Below are 23,308 nucleotides of genomic sequence, written 5' to 3' on the forward strand. Positions count from 1 at the left end.
AATAAGTTACAGAGAATGTGGAACTAGGTGCTTCTCTGAGGTGTGCAGAGGAAGGATGAGAAGCATCAGACAGCAGCAGCTGCAACAAGGAAAGCTCCAGTTAGATGTTGGTGGGTGGGTGGTCAGACCACAGGATAAGGCTTCTCAGTGAGGGTGGGACTGCCATCCTGGGGGCTGTCCAAGATTGCTTGGACCTGAGCTAACCTAGCGTCAGCTCTGCTCTGAGCAGGGGATGGGACCAGGTGACTTCTACAGGTCCCTTTGGACTGGAATTACTACTCTGCAACTGGAAAACTTGGAAAGGATTTTTTCCCAGCTTTGGGACTACATATTTATCCTCATGACAGGCAGCAGAGGGAGTCAAACTTACCTTGCGTATTCTAAAATAGCTCACCTAAGGATAAATGCACAGAAATTTTATGTAACAATATTTATAGTTTTTGAGAGCAATTGTAGACTGCTTATTATCAGCTTGGGCTTGTCTTGTATAGAACCTGTTCTAAGACTTACTGAGCCCCCACAAAATAGGTGGACAGTCACTGTGAAGGGCAATAATCTGTTTATTTTCTGCCATGGGGGGTGGTGAGAGAGCACTTCAATTCTGTATTCTGTGCTTGTTATGTTGGTTGTCCCAGAGCTGAACACAGGGCTCCAGGTGGGGTCTCATGAGAGGAGAGCTGAGAAGGGAGAATCACCTCCCTTGACCTGTTGGCCGTGCTTCTTTTGATGCAGCCCAGGATGTGATTGGCTTTCTGGGCTGCAAGCGCATGTTGTTGGCTCCTTCTGAGCTTCTCATCAACCAACACCCCCAGGTCCTTCTGCTCAGGGCTGCTTTTAATCCATTCTCTGCCCAGCCTTTATTTGTGCTTGGGATTGCCCCAGCCCAAGTACAGGGCCTTGCACTTGGCCTTGTTGAACTTCCTGACATTCACCCTGTCCAGGTCCCTCTGGATGGCATCTCCTCCCTCCAGAATGTCAACACAGCTTGGTGTCATTGGCAAACTTACTGAGGGTGCTCTCAATCTCACTGGAATCAAACTGAATTCTATTTGCTTCCTTTAAAGTATTCACCTATGGCATTGATGAGGGTGGGTTATGCATGTATAAAAAAGGTAGAGTAAAATAACTAACTTTTCCTATTAAATTACAATTATTCTTTCTTTTTACATTGGTGAGATTCTGGAGGCGTCACAGGTGACAGAGTTGAAATATTTGCATCCTATTTTGGCGTTATTGAAATATCAGCATTACTTAATCATCTATTTCTTACATGGTTATATTGCAGAGATCTCTGATAAATCTTCTAAGTCTTCCATGAAAGCAAATATTTATTCTGTGTTGAGAAAATGCATTCATTGCATAGACTGGGAGAAAGATTAGAGAATAAATGTTTGATTGTCAGCAGTAATACTTAAATGGTATGTTATGTCATTTATTCTTTTTCTTGAATTTATTCTTTTTTTTCTTGAAAAAGAATAAATGAAATGAATAATAAATAAAGAATAAATGAAATCATATTTCTTGAAAATGTGTTTTAAATTGTGCTGATAAAAAATCTTGTTTAAAACTCAGCTCATTAATACCACCTTTATTAAAAATTAACACCTACAATCATTTTAATTAAAGATCTGTTTATGACTGTTAAGACTGTTCAATTAGGATTGGCTAGGAGGAATTGAAATAGATGAGCCACTTGCAGCATTAGGATTTTTTTAATGATAAATTATTTTAGGAAGTGCTGTTTTGGGGGGAATGGAGGGGTGAGAGGGGAGAAGTAATTGGTTGTTGTTTTATTTTGTGTTTTTGTTTTACCACCACTCTTACAAAATGTCTGCTAGCTTCTATGTACTTGTTCCATTCTTTCTGGTGTTTAAAAGACATAATGTATCGTTGTCTGAGTAATGCAAAATACACAGTGATAAGCATTTCAGTAGAAATTAAACTGATGTGTAGTCTGAAAAAAGATATAACAAACAGGATGAAGTTCAAATGGGAATTTCAGCACTAATCCAAAACTTTGCAGTGACTTTTCTGCCATTGCTCCCATTGTATCATGGATTTGAAATGTTGCTGACTTTCTTAATTATTTTTGGTGATGTGTAGCATTTAGAGTTCAAGTTTATTTCCTAATTTCAGTTTTTTTCTTTGGAAAAATTTGATTGGGAACTATTAAATCTGTATCATCAGGTAGGAACAATTTAATACAGAAATATTTTTTGTTCTTCCTATTTTACTTCAGTGTCTGTTAGTTTATCGTAAAGCAATGAGGACTGCTGTTTCATGAGGTGTACGGTGGAGGAGGTATCTTTGACATGTGAGATGCCTCATCATGTGACGATGCTAGATTTTATTCTCTTTGGTGTCTCTTTCCAGACAAACAGGGAAAAACAATGAAAATAATGTTGTTTAAAGTAGTCTAACTCTGCTCTGGGATGCATGCGTCAAAGTGTATGGTACTCTAGCAAGAGATGCTTGGTAGTGGTTGTCTTGTTGGATGTCAGTAGGCTTCCCTTTTTAGTACTGCTCAGGTTTTGCTGACTTCTGCAACACCAGTTCATAGCTTGGCCTGTAGAAAGGAATATTTTCTTAGCCTTTTGGGTTTCTTAAAGAAATGTATTGTATCAAGTTATACAAGTAGTCCAGTGTCTAGGCTGTATCAATTATTACATCTTTTGAGATATAATTTCCTAGTGTTGGCAAGTAACTTCAAATATTTTTCTTCCCCGTTTTTCATTAGTCTTGTTTGGGTGATAGAATGATTTTGATCACAGCTATCAGCTACAACTCTGGCCTTCCTTCTTGCATTGCCTCCCAGCCTGTGTTTATCAGGTAGAATCACTATCGTTGTGACATGAGAGTTGGCAGAAGCAGTCCCTTCTTCAGGGCTCTTCTGCAGCTATCATTCAAAACTGCATTTGTCATTTCCTTCTTGTAGAGGTTTTCCAGGTTTCTGTGAGGAGTTTGTCAATTGTTCAGATACATAATTGGTTGCTTTCCTCTGTTTTGGAGATGCTAGCATCACTTTCATGGGTCAGGGTCTCATACTGACTAGTTTCTGAATAATTCTTTAATTCAGCAGAAAATCCTACTTTTCCAGCTTGGTGTCTCACAAGGTGCATTCTGGTATGACTTGTTTCTGATCACTGAACATTATACTCTGCAAACTTCTGTGTAGGAGTAATGTACACTGATTGTGCCCAGCTCCTGAAACATGCACTACACAAACTTTGGTCTAAAAAATGGCTTTGGGTGTGACAATCCCAAACCTGTGCAGGAAATACAGTTGTGGGAACCTTACAAGAAATAATACTAACTTGATTCATTGCATTTACGAAGTATAACCATATCTGGAGTTTCCTAGCAATAACCATCATCACTATGCATCATGTTTCACAAAGGTGTGTAATGTGCATTTTAGTTCCTGTAAACACTACATTCGAAGGCTCAAACTGCCCTAAGAAGCTGTGTTAACTGAAAACTTCTGCAGCTGAATTTCTCAGTTTTTCTAGTTGCATAGTGGAAGTTGTTATGCGCAATGCCACAAATATGCTTTTCTTTGATGTTTGAGAGAAAATAGCATTTAGTATGTATATATATTGTATGTATGTATATTTTGTACGGAACCAAGTATGTTACTGTGTTTTATGCTATTAAAGATGTATAGTAAGTAAGGCAAAAGGTTAGAAAAGATGTGAAGTAAATAGTTTTGGGGATTTGCTTTAACAAGGGCATGAACAATAAATGGATAACCTAAAAGGAAAGGACAATGAAGAGGAAAAACATAAGGAAAGCACAGGATAAAGAAGCAAAATGAAATAATAATTTGTGGTACTCTTGTAGATTGGTATTCCTGCTTTAAAAAAAAAAAAAAAAGTGAAAAACTGTTTGCCACACCTGTAGTCTTCTAGATCTTGGAAGCTCTTTTTTTAAGCTCTTGGAGGAGAGCTTTCTAGCTAGTTAATACTTAGCGGTATAGTTAAATGAGATCAGAAATTGAATCTAATTAAAGAACATTGCAGTCAACAATATCCTAAAACAGAGAGATTATTTTTATATATTTGGCGTAGGATTGTTGATCTTTTTCCAGACTCGCTGTCTTTTGTTTATAATAAAAGGTGATGGCATTCGTCCAGCTTGAAATACGGGGGTCCAAGTTTAATGACTACTGCAGTCAGCAAAATTCTTGTGCTGGTGCTAACAGAAGCTCAGTGCTGCGTAAGCTCTAACTTTCTGCTTTTTTGTAGTTTTGTCATTTAATTCCCTTTGTGATGTTGCTACTTTGAGGCAGAATAAGGGATGCTGCAACAGGTGGGAGATATCTGGTAGCATTTAATACAGGGTAGACGCAAAGCTGTATTTCATTCATACTGTCTATTTTGAGCACTTGGTTTAGGTACTTGAACAGCCCTTTGCAGGCACATGATTATGGACTATTTGTGGAATAAAAACTGTGGCTATTACATGCTTTTCAGTTTGTTTTAAAAATAATCTTCTTACATTGGGTTTTGTATGGTAGTATTGCAGAATGGAAAAATTTGTTTGGACTTCCCATACTATCATTCCTTGTGGACTTAATTCTGTTTGAGGGCTGTTTATAAATATATACACATGTGCATGTGACTTTTTTTAACCTAAATATGTATATATTTCTGGTTTGAATGCTACTGCATTTTGGAAGCAGAGTAATATGATTCTCAAATTTGCAGTTACCTGTTTATTTTTCCAATTGATTCTCAAAAACTTTTGTGCAGCAGTAGGACAGCTGTATTTTCAACCTTAAACTCTGTAGGTCCTAGGCTATAAATAAAATTGTTTGCTTCTTTTTTTCTTTTGATTTTTTTTAATAAAGAAGGGTTTTTGTTTGTTTTTGCATTTGTGTGATTGGTAGGTATGAAAAAATAAACCCATAAAACCTAGTGCTTAAAACAAGTATTGCAAGCAGGAGTTTAGCAATTAACAAAATTAGCTGTGTAACATTTAAGCACTTAACATTATTTTTCCTAGTTCATGTGGTCCTTTTATTCAAGAAAGTTTATATACATAGAATATTTTATTTCAAATATTCCATATTTTTTACACTGAGTATGAAAAATTGCCTCCATAAAACCAAAGTGTTTTAACATCTCTTACAACTGAGTCTTCTAATACGCTGCTTAATTGTTCTTCTTACATCTGAAGTCTCAGATGTGTTAGTTTATTAGAAGATTTCATCTTTGGAGACAAATGTTTTGTGTGGAATATCTACCATCTCTGTATTCTGTGAAATAATCTTAACTACAGTTTTGTTAAGTGTCATTTCTCTGCAAAAGTAAATCTATATCTCTTTAGAAAGCAAGCAACAATAATAACAAAAATCCCACAGATATGCTTTTTCTGGTGGACCAAGCTGTTTAGAAAATTCTTTCATGTTGCCAATCTTTCTTTTTATGTAATTGGAAACAAACTACAAATATTGGAGATTTTTTTCACTGCAAGGCACCAAGGATTTTTACATAAGAATTCACTGTGCCAGTATAGATCTTACCCCAAATTGTAATTGCTCCTTCTGCTTTGCTGTCACATTTCTTAGGGTATATAGAGCTGTTTTTCCTGTAGTCCTAATACATAGAAATTTTGTTTGGTAAATTGTTGGAAGTTTGGTAATTGATGAATTGCAAAGTAATAGTTATTGTAGTTAGTATTTTAATTCATTCTAGGAGACAAACATTTAAAAAATACTCATTAAAAAAAAAAGTAAAAAAAATAAGAATTCAGAAAAATCTCCGGTAGTATAGAGCATTGTATAGAATAGAAATGCATTTACATTCTATAATTTAAAAGGCTATTTAGAAGAACTTAAAATCCAACCCAGAAAAGTTAAGAGAAGACTTGAACCATAGAAGCTGGGGAACAAAAATGTCTTGAAATACCTGGGCTTTGGCCTTCACCATTGAAAGTAGGCAGCTTCTGTTTGTCTAAAAGAACGCTATGCCTCTTTTCTTACTTTCTGATATTACAGTATCTTAGAATATTAAAGAGGAGAAAAGAATGAAATGCTGCAGAGTTCATTTTTCCAGTGTTACGTATCTTGAGTGTTTTTGTGAAGGAATTTAAGAAATATGTGGTTAAGCTGGTTATAAGCATACAGAGGTTCTTTGAACATAATAGCTAGGAAAGCTAGTTTGCATAGTGGAGTTTCCTTATGAAAAGTATTGTAAGGCATTTAAGTCCTCATTTTGAGATATGGGGGGGGGGGCATTGGTTTTTTGTTTGTTTATTTTTGAGTGGTAGCAGAGATCAGAGAACGTGAAGAAACCACATATCCTAAATTTATTTATTTTGATTAACTTCCAAAAAAAAAAAAAAAGGAAAAGAAAGAAAAAGATAGCAGTTGATTCAATTTCAGTAGTACCAAAAAGTTGTGTTCCTCTGAATATCAGAACTTTCTTTTCTAAGTCAATCTTTACACCTCAGTTGTTTTTTGTTTTAAATCTAGTTCTAGAGAGCCTAATTCTTGCTGTTACGAGTTTTATTTTGGTTGCTAACTTCTTATGCATGTGAATTCTCGTTTATTTATAAGTTCAGTTATTTATTTCAATTGTAGATAACATTTATTGCAAATGCAAGTAATGTAAGTGTTTTCTGGGTCATTCTTATGCTTACGTTTTCTGACTTTGGTTAGGAAGCAAACTTGATGATTTGAGAATAGTGCCTTGGGTGTGGGTTTGTGGTAGAGCACATAGTTCTATTCTCTTTGTGTTCAGAAGTACCTCCAGTGGTTGTTGCCTTTTGTGGGGTATAAGTTGCCTGCTCAAATTTAAATCCCTTTCTTCTTGTCGCATCAAGGTACATGTAGTAGTACTTCTCCTTCAGTGAATACTTGTGATTATTTTTCCAGATGTCACCTAGCTTATATATATATATTTTAAGCTATACTAAGCAGAATTGTTCCAAATAGTTGTGCTTTGTCATCAGTTTGGTACCCATACAGAACTGTTTTGCAGCTGCTTATATCATTGTAATAAAGACTACTTACTGCTTTATTAATTACCTTTAGGTAAATTTACTCATAGTGTACATTTTTGTAAGTCATTGAAGTGAATGCGGTTTACACTGGTTGAAAATTTAGTATATTCTTTTTGGGCTAACTTCCAAAGTGTTCTGGCATTCTTTGAAATCTTGGCTCTGTAGTTGAGACCACCTCATTACTGTTTACATACTCATTCTCTGTTTTGAAATTTCCATTGATTTACAGCTAAATACGTTGATCAGTAGTCGTAGTATCATTCATCCAGCATAAGTTCTCTTACATAAAGAAATAATGTACAATGTTATTTCAGTTGTGATGGTGTTGATTTTTTATTTTTTAGACAGCAGAGGTAACCCAACAGCTCAGTGTCTGCTGAGTACCTTGACAAATCTGTAACCACATCATTGTGCAGTGCTTCATTTCTGTAAATCTGACTACAGGTATCTATCCACTCATCTCTCCATCTGAAATCAGAAGGATTTTCAATACTGAAGTTCAAAGGTGTTTTGACTTGATTAATAGCAGTGCAGTTGCTGGTAGCATGGATCATGTCCCTGGAATTGCATGCTTCCCTGTCTGGTGTAGAGCAGGCTGGACTCATTTCCTTCTCTTTTTGTATTGCTAGTTACAGTTGTGTCAAATAGCTAATGTTACCCTCAAGAGATTTGGATTCACACTTGCCAGTGTCAAGTTGTTACTGTGTATTAAAAAATGTTAATATGCATTCATTGAAAGAGGTTTTAAATGAAATGGACTAACAGGAGAACTAGTTTTTGGGTCATGTGTGGGTCTTGGTCTAACACAGAAGTGCTTTGAACTGGGAGGTATGAACCCAAGTGCGAATTACGCCACAAACAAGATTGGTTTCACTGAACTTGCAGTTGGGTTTAGAAGAAAGGGCATCTGATGTCTGATAAATCTGCACTGATTCTGGTAAAGCCCTTTCCTTGGCAGACAACACCTTGAGTTACAGCTTGACTGCCATTCTGGTGTGCAGTGGGTTTTTTTTTGAGTTACAAACTTTTATATAATATGATATTATAAAATATTTTATATATATATGAAAAATATATAAATATATACTATGCATAGTGTGTGTATATATGTATGTATACACTATATATATATAAAATATATATACTATCTATATATATTCAGTATTGAAATAGAGGAAAATAAAATGAGGAAGTGGAATACAACATCCTAATAGCTTTGCTGTCCAAATGGGATTATTGCCTTACTTGGTTGGTTCTGTCTGTCTGGAGAGGTATAAGCCATGTTTATGGTCATTTGGTCCTTGAAATGAAACATCTTTGAAAAATCCATAGAGAATGGCATGTTGCAAAGATGTACATTGACAAGTGTATAATTAGTAAAATTTGTGTCTCTGACTGTATTTTTTAGCACATGTTTAATGCTGGTTGTTGCTGTTAAATCACAAGATTACGGTATAATATGGGTTAGACAGATTGTTCAATCATGTGGTATGTAAAATCCAGGGTGTCAGAATGCTCGAAAGCGAATAAGACTCATTTACAAAACAGAATGGATTTTAAATAAAGTTCAGTATTAGGTAAAAGGTCAGGCACTTGTTCCTTTTTTTATTTGTAGCAGTTCATCCGTATACAGGACTGTGCATATTGTATGTGTAAGGTAATCTCATTTTTTAATCTACTATAACTGTCCTTTTGATTCTCGAAAATCCTTTGGGGTATTTTGCATTCCGATATCGATCCCTGTCTGTCTGACCGCTTTAGCTGGGTAATCATTTTTCTTGTTTATCTCTAATCCTTTTAATATTTCCTTCCTGCCACTGTGTAACAGTACAGTATGCCTATTGTTTGTGATGCGTTTCAATGGTGGCTGTAAGACTATACTGTAAAATTGGCTGTATTTTAGCCTAGATTTCACAAAACCAGTTTACAACTAAACAAAAAATCAAAGCTGCACAGCATGTGTCTTCAAAGCACGTACGCTGATCTTATTGCGTCACTTTGCTTACTCGTACAAGGTGTTCATCTTAATGAACCACGTTCTGGTCTGAACTTCTCTGAAAGATGAAACTATCAGATATGAAGTTAACTATTCCAAAATTCTTCTTATTCAATGTGCATCCTAGGGATGTACAGGAAAAGTAAGTTTTAATCTCTCTGTGTGTATATTTATCTGTATGTATGTATGCACATATTAAAAACTTATTTTTTAGAGAGCAGCTGCACAGTTGAAGTATCTCTGTGGAAGCATTAGGACCCGAGTCTCCTACAGTTCTCTTTTAACCTTCTCCTTCTATGAAAACACTCTGTCCTTGTTTCTATGGTGACTGAGGAAAGGCATCTGTGGTCACATGAATTTTTGACAATATGATAAAAATCACTCCCTGAAAAGGTTTCCAGAAAAGCACAGATCCGTTTCACTTCACCTGAAGAATAAGGAGAGCAGCCTCCTGCCCCTGCGGTGGCTTTTCTTCTCCGTTTCTCCCACATGATGTAGTACCGTAAGATCCTTTCACTGTGCTGACCAATGCTTTTGCTGCTCTGCTTTTCCCATTAACTTAACTTGGCATATACTTTCTCTGCGTGTCAAAGCAGAGCATGCAAATATAATGAAGGAAAAGAATTTGATACAGAGGTGAAAGCTATGTTTTTAATTCTCCTTCAGGAACCGTTTTGATTTCCACCCTTTGGTGTTGGCCAAGATGTGTTTGGGAGCCGGGGGTGTACGTACTATGTGTTTCATGAGGGTTGTTACAACTGCTGTACTTAACAAAACAAACAAACAAAATTCCTGAGATTTAGACTTCCTATATTCAGTGGCAGTATTAATAAAAATACTGCTAACTAGTGGCCAGTTTGAATGCCCAGTATTGTAGAAACCTTTCAGGGAGGTAAAGAAGCTGCCTTCTGTCTAAGAAAGTGCTGACTGTGAAATAAAGGCTCCAGTAACTTGCCATTGTACATTCACTTACCCATAGCAACTTCATAAGTTCATGGGAAACATATTAAAATATATAGGTGCTTTTGATATAGAGAAACTGAGAAATGTGGGTGTTTGCTTCCAGCTTTACAGCTCTTGTTTTATGACTGACTCTTTCTAGTATTAATTAAAAAAAAAAAAAAAAAAAAACACCTACATCTTGACTTCTTCTTTTCGTTCTGTTCTTTGAAGGTTGCTCCCCTTCCCCTTCATGCATTCTACAACAAATGTACTGTGGCTGCAATGAAAGGGCAGCCTGAACGTTACTATGCTTTGACTTGTGAAGTGTTACAACTTTCCTGTGGTTTTTGAAATGAAAATCAAATGAAAATGAAAAATGTTTTTTGAGAAATTCTATTTTTTTTTAACTATACGATCCCTCTTAATTTTCATTTTAAAAGCACAGCATGTTGTAACTTATGTGGTTTGGTTTCTCTTGTTATTCCTAGGTTGTCCTCTGTGCTATGCTCAGTAATGGCAGGATCTTTTTGCAGGGTAATCCAAAGTAACAGAAAGTAAGCCTGAACCTTCAGACCCACAGAAAACGATGTTTGTCTTGAAATACGAATTAATTTATACCTTAAAATAGCACTGTTATTGATAAATTTAGTATTTTTTTTTATTAAATGGTCTTTAAGGTTGCCTTTTTGAGTGAATTTTTGTTTCCAAGGATAGGATTCTTATAGGTCTTATTCTTTAACGTGAGTTTTTCTGATTGTCTGATTTTCTGATTTTTTTTAAATGTTACTTTTCCAGATACATTTCCAAATTTCTTTGGAAGATTGACTGTTTCTGAATAGAAGTTTGTATAACTTTGAGTTTGATCAATCCAGACTCTTCCTTTATCTCTGCAGAGATTTTGTTGGCTCAGCCTGGTGAGATTTGAGCGCTACAGAATGCTTCTAGCTTCAGTGGTGTTTGATGAAAGACTATAAAGAGAATGTGTCCCACGGAGAGGGCTCATCAGCAAACCAACTGATAGTGTCTCTGCTTTGTGTAGTCATTTGAAATGCTGCTTGGTTGAACATGAAAGCAACATTTGCAGGCAACTAATTTTTTTCTTTTAACTGGGTTGTGGGTTATCTGTTCAGACATAAATTCTGAGAAGTTTGATGGACGCATCCTTGACAAGTAACTAATTGTTCTCCTTTTTAATGCTTCCCCTCCTCTTCCCCCCTCTATTTTAAAGAAGAGACTGAAATGTGGTTAAGTTATATATGCTTTTTCTATTACCTGATTCTGTGAAAAGCAAACAGTAAAAGTGTATACAGCCCTTCACTCTGTTAAATTAATTTGTGAGTTCTAGGAGCTCTTACTAAAATGGTTACCTTAATATAGAATCATAGAACCTCTTATGTTGGAAAAGACTTCTAAGATCACCCAGTCCAATCACTAACCTAGTACTGCCAACTCTGCCACTAGACCATGTCCCGAAGCACTGCATCTAGTCATCTTTGGAATACCTCCAGGGATGATGACTCAACTACCTCCTTGAGCAGCCTGTTCCAATGCCTCACAACCCTTCCAGTGAAGAATTTTTTTCGTAATATCCAACATAAACCTTCCCTGGTGCAACTTGAGGCAATTTCCTCTTGTCCTATTACTTCTTGCCTGGGAGAAGAGACCCTCCCCCACCTGGCTACAGCCTCCTTTGAGGTAGTTGTAGAAAGCGATAAAGTCTCCCCCAAGCCTCCTTTCATCCAAGCTAAGCAACCCCAGCTCCCTCAGCTACCTCCTAAGACTTATTCTCTAGACCCTTCAGCAGCTTTGTTGCCCTTCTTTGGACACATTCGAGAACTGCAATGTCCTTCTTGTAGTGAAGGCCCCAAAACTGAACACAGCTGCAGCCTCACCAGTGCCCGAGTACAAAGCAACAATCTCTTCCCTGGTCCTTCTGGCCATGCTATTTCTGATACAAGCCAGGATGCTGTTGGCGTTCTTGGCCACCTGAGCACACTGCTGGCTCATATTCAGCCAGTTATTAAAGGATACCTATCAGCTGCTTCAAGGGTGGAGGTCAAACAATGTTTTATGAATATATATTTTAATTAATGTTATAAGTGTTCTGACTACAAACTCTGAATTATAAAATGAGACGTCTGCTTTAACATAGAATTGTATTCTCTTTCTACGTGCAGTTGTTATATGAAATTGTTCTTGTGAGGGAGTTATGGATTAGGAGAATTTGATCCACATGTATCTTCTTGCCACGTAATTTGAGTGTCATGCCGTTTCTTTATTGAGGAATACATATCTTATGTATTTGCTGTGCTGATTTATTTCATCAAAAATCACATATATATCCTTCATTTCCTTGAAAATCTGATTTTTTTTAGGTTTGATACACTATGTTGGAAAATGAAGTTCTGTTTCTGGGCACACTGAGGGATGGGAACATTTATAATGATTGTGTACCTTTCTATTTGTTGCACAAAAAAGATAAATAAAGAGATAGATAATAAAATAGAGCCTTAATACCGATACCTTGTTTGACTTTAAAGATGTTGGTCAGGAAAATCCTGTAATGGCTTAAAACAACATCTGGGATACAGGCCAGTGTTTCACAATGTGTTTTTGTTGTGGTCTATTGAGAAGCCACTTTGAAATAGTCCCTGGTTGGTGTATGAAAGGGGTAAAGTAGCAAAGTATTTCACAGTTGTTTTCTGTGGAATGCCGCTTTCAGTCTTTTGAGGAAGTCTGTTATGTTTTAAATTTTTCTGGTCTGACAGATATTTTCTTATGTGTCCCTTTTGTAAGAGCTGGAAGCCTTTGGTAATAAAGGAGAAGAAAGAGAGTTATTAAACAAGTGATTCCTCTGGTTTGATGAATCTTAAGTAACGGTATATAATGGAATTAAATCAGGAATCCTGTTAAAGCAGTGGCATTTATGGCTGTTTTTGAATTTGTTCACAAAATAAATGCCAAATATTATTTTGATTGCTCTTTAGATGAAGTAATGAAAACGTAAGCTATTAAGTTAAAGAAGTACAATGAATTTTAAAAATATGCCTTGCAGAAAATTTTATCGCTGTAAATAGGGAAGATAGATATATTTGCAAGCTTATCAGTTACTAAGATAACAAGCAGAAAAACCTTGAAACTTTTTTAATGATTGCTTAAAGGTAATGTCTTCCATTCAGACTTAGTATCAAAATGAGGAGCCCTCGTCAGCTTTTACTGAAATGTAGTAAAACATAATTCTGACCTATTAATATTGCCATGTGTGGTAGGCTCATGACAGTTACACAAGTGTGGTGCTAACTGATTATAAAGTTTTAGAAAAATACAGTGATACTGATTCCGGAGCTGCTGGATTTCACGTTTTAGATCAGATTGCTTCCAGAAGTATGAAGTAGGGACTCTACAAGAAAACAGTTTAAACATTGCCAGTCGCATATTGTTTTGGCTATTTGCTCCTTTCCGCTAAAGGAAAAAGCACATTACATTCGAAATACTGAATCATGTCACGGTCTGGGGAAAGGGGCTCTTCCTGCCCTTGACTCAGATGTGGGCTGGAGTTAGGAACCTGGATGAAAATTGTCTGTTGACCTGGGTAGATTTACTTGTTACTCTAGTTGCTCAGTTTCATTTGTATACTGGGATGGTAATGTTCTACATTGTATGTAGGTTGAGAATACTGTATGAAAGTGGGATTTATACTAGTAGAATTAAGGAGGGTTTTTTGTTTATTTTTTGGGATGATGAAGAACAAAAGTAATAGTGATGCTGGATTAAAAAACAATCTTAAGTTGATTTCAAAGTATCTTTAGTAACATGGTATTAAAACACAAACATGTATTTGATGGATGTTTAAGACATTTCCTCTTAAAATAATGAGTCATATTAAATAGTAGGAACTTGAAGAATTATGGCAATATCTAGTATCACATTTAAGTATTAATCTGTATTACTTGCAAGAAATTTAAAACACTTGTACATGAAAGAAATGCATAATCATGCCTCAACTAAAAGTGAGACAAATGTTTATATTCATGATTTGCTTTTGCAAGAACTAATGCTAAGACCTAGATTAACATTCTTGTAAGCACTTATATGTCTAGGTTTTGTGTCTATCAAAATTTATATGAACGTAATGCATAGTTAGGAAATCAGCCATGTACATGAGAAATACTGTTTTGATTCTTCATCATCAACTGAAGTCCAAAGAATATACTAAAATTAAGTATAAAAATGATCCTTTAAAAAAAAAAAACTATTATTGACAATTAGTGTATATTTGGAAGCAGAATTTCACATTTGCTGTTTTGCTTTCCTTTTTTTAATTGCAATGTCCACTAATTTCAGTTAAAAAAAAAAAAAAAAAAAGTCCAAAACAGTGAGTTACTAAATTCTTGGAGAAGATATTCTTGACTTTTTATTATGGAGGCTCATACTTGATATGTCATATTCAATCATTGATATTTTCATTAGAGATTAACTCTGAAAATGACATTAAATAAACAGATTAATAAAGTTTTTAGTTCTTTCTAATATTCTGCATCTAACTTTAATGACAACAATCAAAGTAGCTGATTAATTTGTAAGGGTAATAGGTGGCATTTATAGCAGAACCATCTAGTGTGTAAACCTGTAAGTAACCAAGGAAGGTTATAAACAGTTTATAAATTTGGGTCTTGGTTTTCTGCTTTGTTCTTTTTCTGGTTAGGCCCACAAAGGATGCCTGCAGAATATACAGATACTTAAAATGCTAAGTACCTTCACTATCTTGTCTTTACCTAAAAATACTGCTTTTCTGAGTGTCTTTTATCCACTTGTTCTCTAAAAACACTCAGTTACATTGAGCAAAGTGGTGTCTTCTTGTATATGAACAAGTTTTTTTTATAGTCCATTATGGAGTAAACCAGTCATGGGAATGATTTTTTTATTTATTTTTCCCAGTGTAGCTTGGGAAATTGGAGAGCACAACGCAACTTTTCTGCCAGAATTGAGATTTTTTTTCTTTCTTTTGATAATGGGATAATTTTGGAAGACTGTTCTCTAGTTCTCCAAATACTACTTCCATCTTCATTCTCTCTTTGCCAATCTTGGTGATGTCCAGTCTGCCACTATTCCCACTAACTTGTTGAACTTGTTCCTCAGTATTCCTTCTTTTACTGTTATGTGTCTGCAGCCAGAGCCTCATTCTTCCTTGCTAGTCAAACCTTTTTTCTCTTCTGATATTCAAGCCACTAAAGCCGTAGGAACACTTTGAATATGAGCACCAGGAGCATGTACAGGGAAAATCTGCTAATGTGTGAATTCTCCACATATGTTAGCTGTTAAACTTTTAAACACCTGTTTGAGTATGTGAAATCTTAGTTTAGGTCAATGAGTTTAATAAATCAATCAGCTAGCACCAGTTGCTCATTATAGAAAACCTTAGGAAACTGAAGGTGTAGGCATGAACATCAGGACTGTGCACGATGTGACAAGTTGGTTCCTAATGTCATGGCCAAATGTGTAGTTTCATTGCTGTTTCTGACGTGTGAGTTCAGCAGTCATGCAGATAGCACAAATTAGGTTTTTTTTGTATGATATTTTATAACATATTTGCCGTCTTGCAAATACCAAGATGGTCTGAAGCATATTCCATTAATTTTGCAAATCAGTTCAGAAGCAGAAATTTTCTATTTATTGACTTGGGGGAGGAAGAATAGAAGGATCTTTATCTGAGCTCACCTTTACAGCTTCAGAACAGCGTTTTACTGACATATATGGCATGCTGATTTTTCTCTCCCTTTCAGAAGAGAAACCTGATTGCTCCAAGGCCCGCTGTGAGGTCCAGTTTTCTCCTCGCTGTCCAGAAGATTCCATCTTGATTGAAGGTTATGCTCCTCCCGGGGAATGCTGTCCTCTCCCAAGCCGTTGTGTGTGTAACCCTGCAGGCTGCTTGAGGAAGGTTTGCCAGCCTGGCTATTTGAATATATTGGTTTCTAAGGCATCAGGAAAGCCAGGAGAATGCTGTGATCTCTATGAATGCAAACCAGGTAAAAGTGGACACGATTTTTTTTTTTCTATCTAACATACACAACTAGTGTACTTGCATCTAATGAAGCCCACATAGTATCTAAGTTCTTCTCAATGACCTTCAAAATTCAAATTATATTTGTGAGCAGTGCCCATTTAAAAAGAAAAAAGATAAATATTATAATAAATTTTACTCTCTCTTTTTCTTCAGACAATATTTAAACTGAGCAACAAGGTAAAATTAATCTTTAGTGAGAGTGCTGTATTTCAAAACACAACACTAGTGAAAATGACATGCTTTGTTAAGATTATACTTTTTTTTTTCACAGTAGGAATATATTGTGCATAAATATTAAAATTTAAATCTTAAGATTTCTCTAGGTTACAAGGTGATGACCCTTAAAAATTGAAGAGTGAAACAACTGTGGAGAAGCATAGTGAAACACTTTACAGCATTTTCGGTGTTTACTCATTTTCCGTTTCATGGGAACACAAATAACCCTTTCTTGTGACTTATTCTTGGTGAAGTGGAAGATATAATTCAGTGTGCTTTTTGAGCCAGGCTTTGGTAAAGATGAATAATAAAAGTAGGGGGATGAAAGTAGGTATATAAAACAGTATAATCTAAAATCTCATCTGCAAACAGGTTTGAGTTTGTTATGCCTTTCCTATGCTTGCTAAATGTTTTCTTAAATCCTCCACAGAAGAAGGTTGTACAGTCTTTGTCTCTTCTAGTGCTCCTCTTTGTATTTTTCCTAAAATTCAGTGCAAATCTACCTGTGTGAAAATTCAAGGGAACTTTTTCATTTTCTGTCTTGAGTATGTGGCAAACAAGTCTTCATAATAAAGTCTGCTCTGGAATATCTTATCAACCTCAGTTGCATTTCATCTAGAATTAGCAAGTAAACTTTCCTTATGGCATAGTTTCTGTGGACTTACTGTTATGTTGTTCCTCTCTAAGTTTTCCTAAGTTTATCCACACTTCTTTAAAATGTGGTATCCAAAACCAGAGTATTATTTTTGGTGAGTCTTCATCAGCGCTAAACACTGTAGAATAATTACTTTTGGTATTTCATACAAAACGCTAAGAGTTAACTCTTTTGAGTTTGTGAAATGTGATCCCAAGATCTTTCTGTAGCATGCTTTCTACAAGCTTAGGATTGAGAACATGATGCTTTATTCAATTTAGTGGGTTTATATGACTATATATTGTTTTTCTGAAGTACTTTGTATTTTTAATTGTAGGAAGATGCATGTTAGGAGGGTAAAGGAGCAGAGCCTTTGAAGAGATTGGAGAAGGAAACTAATAGAATTTAAGGGAAGTATAGAGCTTTGCAGTGGGGATTAGAAATTGAGGGGCTGAGGGAGAGCAGAGAGTTTGAGGCTACCAAACAAAAACACTTTCTTCATATCCCAGAGTTGAGTGATTTATGCGGTGTACGGTAGGAGACTAGAGAAGGCAGCAAGCCTTGAAGGATCAAGGAAGAGTGAAAGAGAAGGGTAGTATCTTGGGTGCATACGCAAGACTGAGGCTGGGGGGATAGGGAAGGAGGCCAGCAGGATTGATGACAGCTGGAACTGGAGTGTGGGTAAGAGGCTGAGGAGTGTAGGTGAGTACTGTTGTGTGTCTGTGTGAAGATGAGTGATGAAAGATATAATTGCTAAGCTACCAACTGCAGTAGTGGGGCCCCTACTTGTTAGTAGTGCCTTGGTTTTAATAATTAAAAAAAAAAAAAAAAAAAGAGTACTGTTCCAGATGGAATTACTAGTCACTACGTAGCCTGATTTTTGTCAAGTTAGACTTCAGCAGCTGTCTTAGTTGCTTTTTTTATATATAAAAAAAAAAAAAAAAGACAACGACAACAACAAAAAACTTTGATCTAGATGTTTATTCTGTTGGCTATTTGGGGTAGTGGGAAGATCATAAAGGAAAAACAAGTCAACACAAGACTGAAAGACGGGAAAGAGTAGGTTAATATTGACAAATGTTAGTAGACTACAAATTCCTTACCACAGAATGCTTTTTGCTTTTCTTTTTAATGGCAAATCTGAACCTTTGTTCAGTTTTCAGAGGAACCTTGTTTTCAAAGAGTGTAAACTGCACTTGTACAGACAACATAATTTGTACTGAGTATATGAAGAAAATGATAGCCTGAACAAATATTGAAATATTTTTTGTAATGTTTCTTTGTGAAAAGTTCAGATTTTTTTTATTTTTAACTTTGAAAGTCAGAACAAAATGACAAGTTTCACAGTATCTAAACTGTTCTGTCATGTTCGATGTTATGGTTTTTATTTTTTTAATTTTTTTAATCCATGAAAACAGGCAGTAAAATATCTTGTTTTATTAGGGTTGTATATTCATAGGCTCACAGAATTCTAGAGTAATTTAGGTTGTAGGGGACCTCTGGAAACTATCTAGTCCATCCTTCCTCTCCTATACAATTTTGTGCCATTCATATACATGAGTATATACATGTACTATCATATACGTGGTAGGATATAACTGTTCTCTGTATGTATAAACAGTATATGAATTGTGTAGGTAGATTTGCTAAAACAGTGGTCATAATGTGAGTCAAATAATGCTCCTCACGTGGCAGGAATATTTATAGAGTGCATAGTAAGCCTGGTAATAAACACTGAACCTTTAGAGATGACTTGGTATCCTGAAGAACTGTAGGGAGGAAAAAAAAAAAAAAGAGAGAGGAACTGAATGAACAGTGCTCTGTTTCATTTTTCCTCTGTTTTTAATACCACGTTGCTGAAGATGAATGGGGCAAAGGACTGTGTAAGGCCTGGTAGGTAAGTGTTTACAGCAGAGTTTCATATGGGACTGATGTCACCCATTCTGCTGAATAGTGTCAGCATATCTATGGAGTTTATATGCAGAACAGAGAAAACTGTTCTCCGTACCATACTGTAGACCTTATTCTTAAGTGGTACTATCAGGGCGCTCTTCCTTCATGTGTATCTCCATAACCAGCCTCCATAGGGGTCTTGCACCAGCAAAGGGGTTCTGGTGGAAACAGATTGCCAGAGGATGGGAGGACTGCTTCGTATGACAACAGTGCTGTTTTATGCCAATATAAAGGGTTTGTAGAATTAAAGCACGTATTGTGTTTATTTCTGCTCTTCAAAAAAGATGTCACTGCTTTCCAGTTCACAGTGGCATTTGTTTGGACTCTTCTGCTGAGAACTGCATGTTAAAATATTATGACTGATGATTGCTCATCAATCATTGAGTTACTGAAAGGAAAATAAGAATTGATTGCATTAACGCTAAATACTAGTATAAAAATGAAATCTTGCATTTTGAAGTCCACCTCCTTTTCCACCTATTTTTCATTAGAAATAATACAATGACAAAAAGTATTATTATACAGTTTAAATGAAGTAGTAGTTTAGTAATACCTGTCTGTTAACAGACAGATTAATTTGACTTAAATATTTTGACCCAGTGTTGCTCCAAATCTCTCATGACAGTTGTGGTACCTACTGAGTGTAGGTACACCAGTACAAAAGTTCCTTTTGTTTTGATCCTCTTCCTAACCTCAGTACTGACACTGGTCTGGTGCCATGAGCAACCTACTTTCTTCCTACAAGGTGTGTATAACTAGTCTTTTATGAGTAATTAATTCAGTGAATGAGCATGGAATTCAGTTTTAAGTTGGATGTTATGGTTCTTAAAAAGTATTCTCAAAAGGTCACTTTTTTTTTCCGCAGCATGGTCTTAAATGGATTTGCGTAACACGTTAACAGTAAAAATAAAAATAACCTGCAAAAAGGTTGGGGCAGTATCTGTCTTACTTGCTAAGAAAGCTAAAACATTACTGAGTAATGATTTTTTTGTCTTGTTTTAAACATTTTTTTTCTTTAAAGAGTCAAGATCTAATCTAAAATATATCTTGCTGAAGCTGTGATAGCAACTATAACTGCCACTTCTGAATAAAGAAAGGCAAACAATTTACTTTGGCAGTTATCCAACAGATACTTCTCGTTCCTTTATTGATAACATTTTTTTGTATATTGGGAGTTGAGTAGCCCGTGCAGTCAAGGCCTGATGGAAAGTCTGAGCTCAGTAGTCAAATTTAGTAAGTAGTATTAGACAATGGAAGCACAGGGAAGTAACCTCTGCTCCACCCTGGTACTGCTTCAGCATTGAATATTGGGTCTGCAATTTTTACATTCTTGCGCTAAGGACAAGGGTCAACAAAATCAAGTTTTTATATATAGTTGAGAGAAGTACAGTTATATAACTATTTTCTTTTGTTGCTTACAGAAATAGTGCATGGTTTTTTGTTGTTTTTTTTGGATACTTTGTTAGAAGTTGATGTCGCAAGGACTTAGGAGATGAGATTGGGAAAGGACTCAAGAAAATAAATGAGAAAAAAATCTCAGATATTTTTCTAATAAGCCAGTGGCCAATAAGTTGACAATGACCATAATAATGGCCAATAAGTTGACAATGACGGGAAGGGAGAAAACTGCCAAAACTACAATAAAAATAAGCGAAACCAGTGTGTCCATATTGGGAAGCATCTGTAATAGGAAAGGTAATAAAGTGATTTGGACAGTGATACAACTGCATTGAAAGTCTGAGAATGTTATCTTTTCTGTTGTGTTCAGTATGTTCTAAAATGTGAAGGAGTGTAAAAAGGATGATTGTTTGTCATAGAGAGAAGAAAACAGAAATTAAATCACAAATATATTTGAAAGTATTTCAGGATCCTGTTTTTTTGTCTGTTTGTTTTCTAAGGAAAAGTGTGGAGGAGAGGAAGGAGGTTGGGGCTTTACTGCTTTTTCTCCTTCTCCTGAAGGAAAACGTGAAATTAATATTTCCTAATGCAGTCAGTTTGCATTCTATTATGAACGAGTAACTAGCAGAAGTGCATCTTGAACTGAAAGGGTGTTATGTGATGCTTCTTAGCTGCTGTAGAAACTTACTTTATGTGCTTGCATGAGACATTCAGAAAGTTTTGATTTTGGGGGGTGGGGGGGTGGGAAGTCTTTCCTGTGCTGAGCCAATGTGCTGCATCATAGTTGCAAATACTGCCTTGATCCTGGGCCTTTAGATGCATAGGCAGCTATTTGGATCTTGTCCCTGAACTGCATATGCTATTCTTTAAAAAGCCAGCACAATACATAAAGGTGAAACTTGATATGTTTGCGTTAATATATTCTACTGTAAAGTTATTTTCTCATAAGTATTAATGGTTTCATGATCGGAGATCCTAGGTTTTGTAGTCTACAGAAGAGGCTGCATACTACTACAGCTGGGGCATGGTCTGCAGCCGTGTTAGTGTTTCTGCTACATTCTCATAGAAAAGAAAAAGAGTAATTAAGAGTTACAAATTCAGTGCATGAGACAGTTCTTGAAGATTCATAAACAAACATTGATTAAGTAAATCTTCAGTGGTAGGAAATTCCAACACATTTATGAGGTTTTGAAGTGATGTATTAGTCAAACTAGATATCTAAAGCTTAATGTTTCTAGGAAAGACAAAGATAATTTTAATTTAGACAGGATTTTTAATTTTATTAGCTTAATAAAAATAAACCTATTCATGAAATGCACACTATGTAATTATTGGAGCCAAAGTGAAAACAAAACAAACAACATGAAAACAAAACTAGTATATCAACGGCAAATGTTTACTATCATTTTTTAGAATGGTAGTACAGCTAATCTGAGGGAAATCTTAAGTAATAAAGAATATGAGTATAGATTGTTCTGTTACATTACAATATTTTAGCTTATTGGAAATTTAGGCTAAATACTTTCTCAAGTTTGAGAAACCAATTTAATAAGCAGGAGCATTTTTTTTTGCTGCTTCTAATCTCTCTCTTCACCTGTTTTATAAGGAAAGGCTGACAGAGCTGGGACTGTTTAGCCTGGAGAAGAGAAGTCTTAGGGGAGACCTCATCAATATGGAGAAATGGTCCTGGGCAGTCTGCTCTATGTTGGCCTGTTAGAGCAGGCTGGTTGAACCAGATGACCTTTGGTGGTCCCTTCCAACCTCAGTCATTCTGTGATTAACCTAATAATGTAATAACAGAGATCTCTCAGTCTGGAGAGAATGCCGAGATGAGGTATGAGTGTGGATTATAAAATTCTGAGGGTGGTGGATAAGCTCAGCGTAGGCCCTTTGTTTGCCAAATCCTACTAATCCTTACAAGAATTAGAGGGCACTCTGGTACTAGCAAGAGTTCAGTGTAAGATAAAATACTTGCAAGTAGAGCAGGTAGTAAATGGTGGGATCTTGCTGCTGCAGGAGATGGTAGAGCAACCATTTTCAGAAGTTTTTTTTTTTTAAAAATAGACAAGTTAATGTACAACAGGTACATGAATGTAATGTTTGAGTAGGTATATAAAACATCCCAAATTCAATGATTTTGGAGGCTGCTGGAATAAGAAGGAATGCCATAAATAGTGGCAAAACCCATGTGGCCCTAACTATCATCTCTTTTTGCCACTGCTGGAGATAAACTCCTGGTTAGATAAAGTAATGTTTTGACCCAGCAGGACATTTCTTTATATTCTGATGATGCAATAAATGTAGTTGCAGGGTTGGGTAAGTCAAACCAGACAGAGAAACCACTGAGTGACTAGAGCCACTTCACTGCATGAGAATTTTCTATTTGAATATTTTGATCTGGGGGGTTTTGTCTGTTTTGTAATTTCTCTTATGTTTGTACTTCCTTTTAGTAAAGGATGGTTTGTGCTATATTTCAGTGTCAATGAGCCATGTGCTAGCACACAATAACCACTGGGAAGAATATGAAATATTTAGCAAGAAACAGCACCTTTGTTGAGACTTGAAGGCATGACCAGAGAGTTTTCTAGTGTTTTTTTGTTTTGTTTTGTTTTCCTTTCATTGACATTATTGGAATACGGAAAGATGGACACAGAAATTGCTCTGTAGTAGCAGAACATTGATAGAACTCATTGGCTATTTTTTTCCCAAAGTGGGGATGAGGCAGCAGGGGCCTTGTATCCTGAGAATTGGAAAGGTTGCTAGCTGAGATTCGAGAAACTTGACTTTCAAGCAAAACATTCTAAAGTTAGGTATTCCTGTCATAAAAGAAAGTAAGTACCCTTGTAGGTTTACAAAGAGAGAGAAAAGTTAACTTTATAGTTATAGTAGTGCAGATTGATAACAAAAATATTTCCCTTTAAATTTAGTAAATTCCTGCATTGCTCCACCAAATGGAGTTGAATTCAGTTTTGTGTTTATCAGAAAACTTCCTTGAGCTTGTCAGGTTGCCCTGATTTAGCAGAGCTCTTTTTCCCAAATACCTGGAAAAAGGTAGATTCTGAATACCACTTGCACAGATACTCACATGCTTTGAAAATTA

The 23,308-nt window shown here is 35.9% G+C and overlaps 1 protein-coding gene across 1 annotated transcript in view; it reads left to right on the forward strand.

The window, feature by feature from the left end:
- Positions 1-23,308, forward strand: part of CRIM1 (cysteine rich transmembrane BMP regulator 1) — a 179,666-nt gene that overhangs the window by 68,897 nt on the left and 87,461 nt on the right. Inside the window, exon 3 of the mRNA XM_035558101.2 lies at positions 15,727-15,969. Coding sequence (XP_035413994.1) covers positions 15,727-15,969 — 243 coding nt within the window. The remainder of the gene's footprint in view (positions 1-15,726; positions 15,970-23,308) is intronic.

Source organism: Cygnus atratus, chromosome 3, assembly GCF_013377495.2.
Source record: "Cygnus atratus isolate AKBS03 ecotype Queensland, Australia chromosome 3, CAtr_DNAZoo_HiC_assembly, whole genome shotgun sequence".
NCBI lineage: Eukaryota > Metazoa > Chordata > Aves > Anseriformes > Anatidae > Cygnus > Cygnus atratus.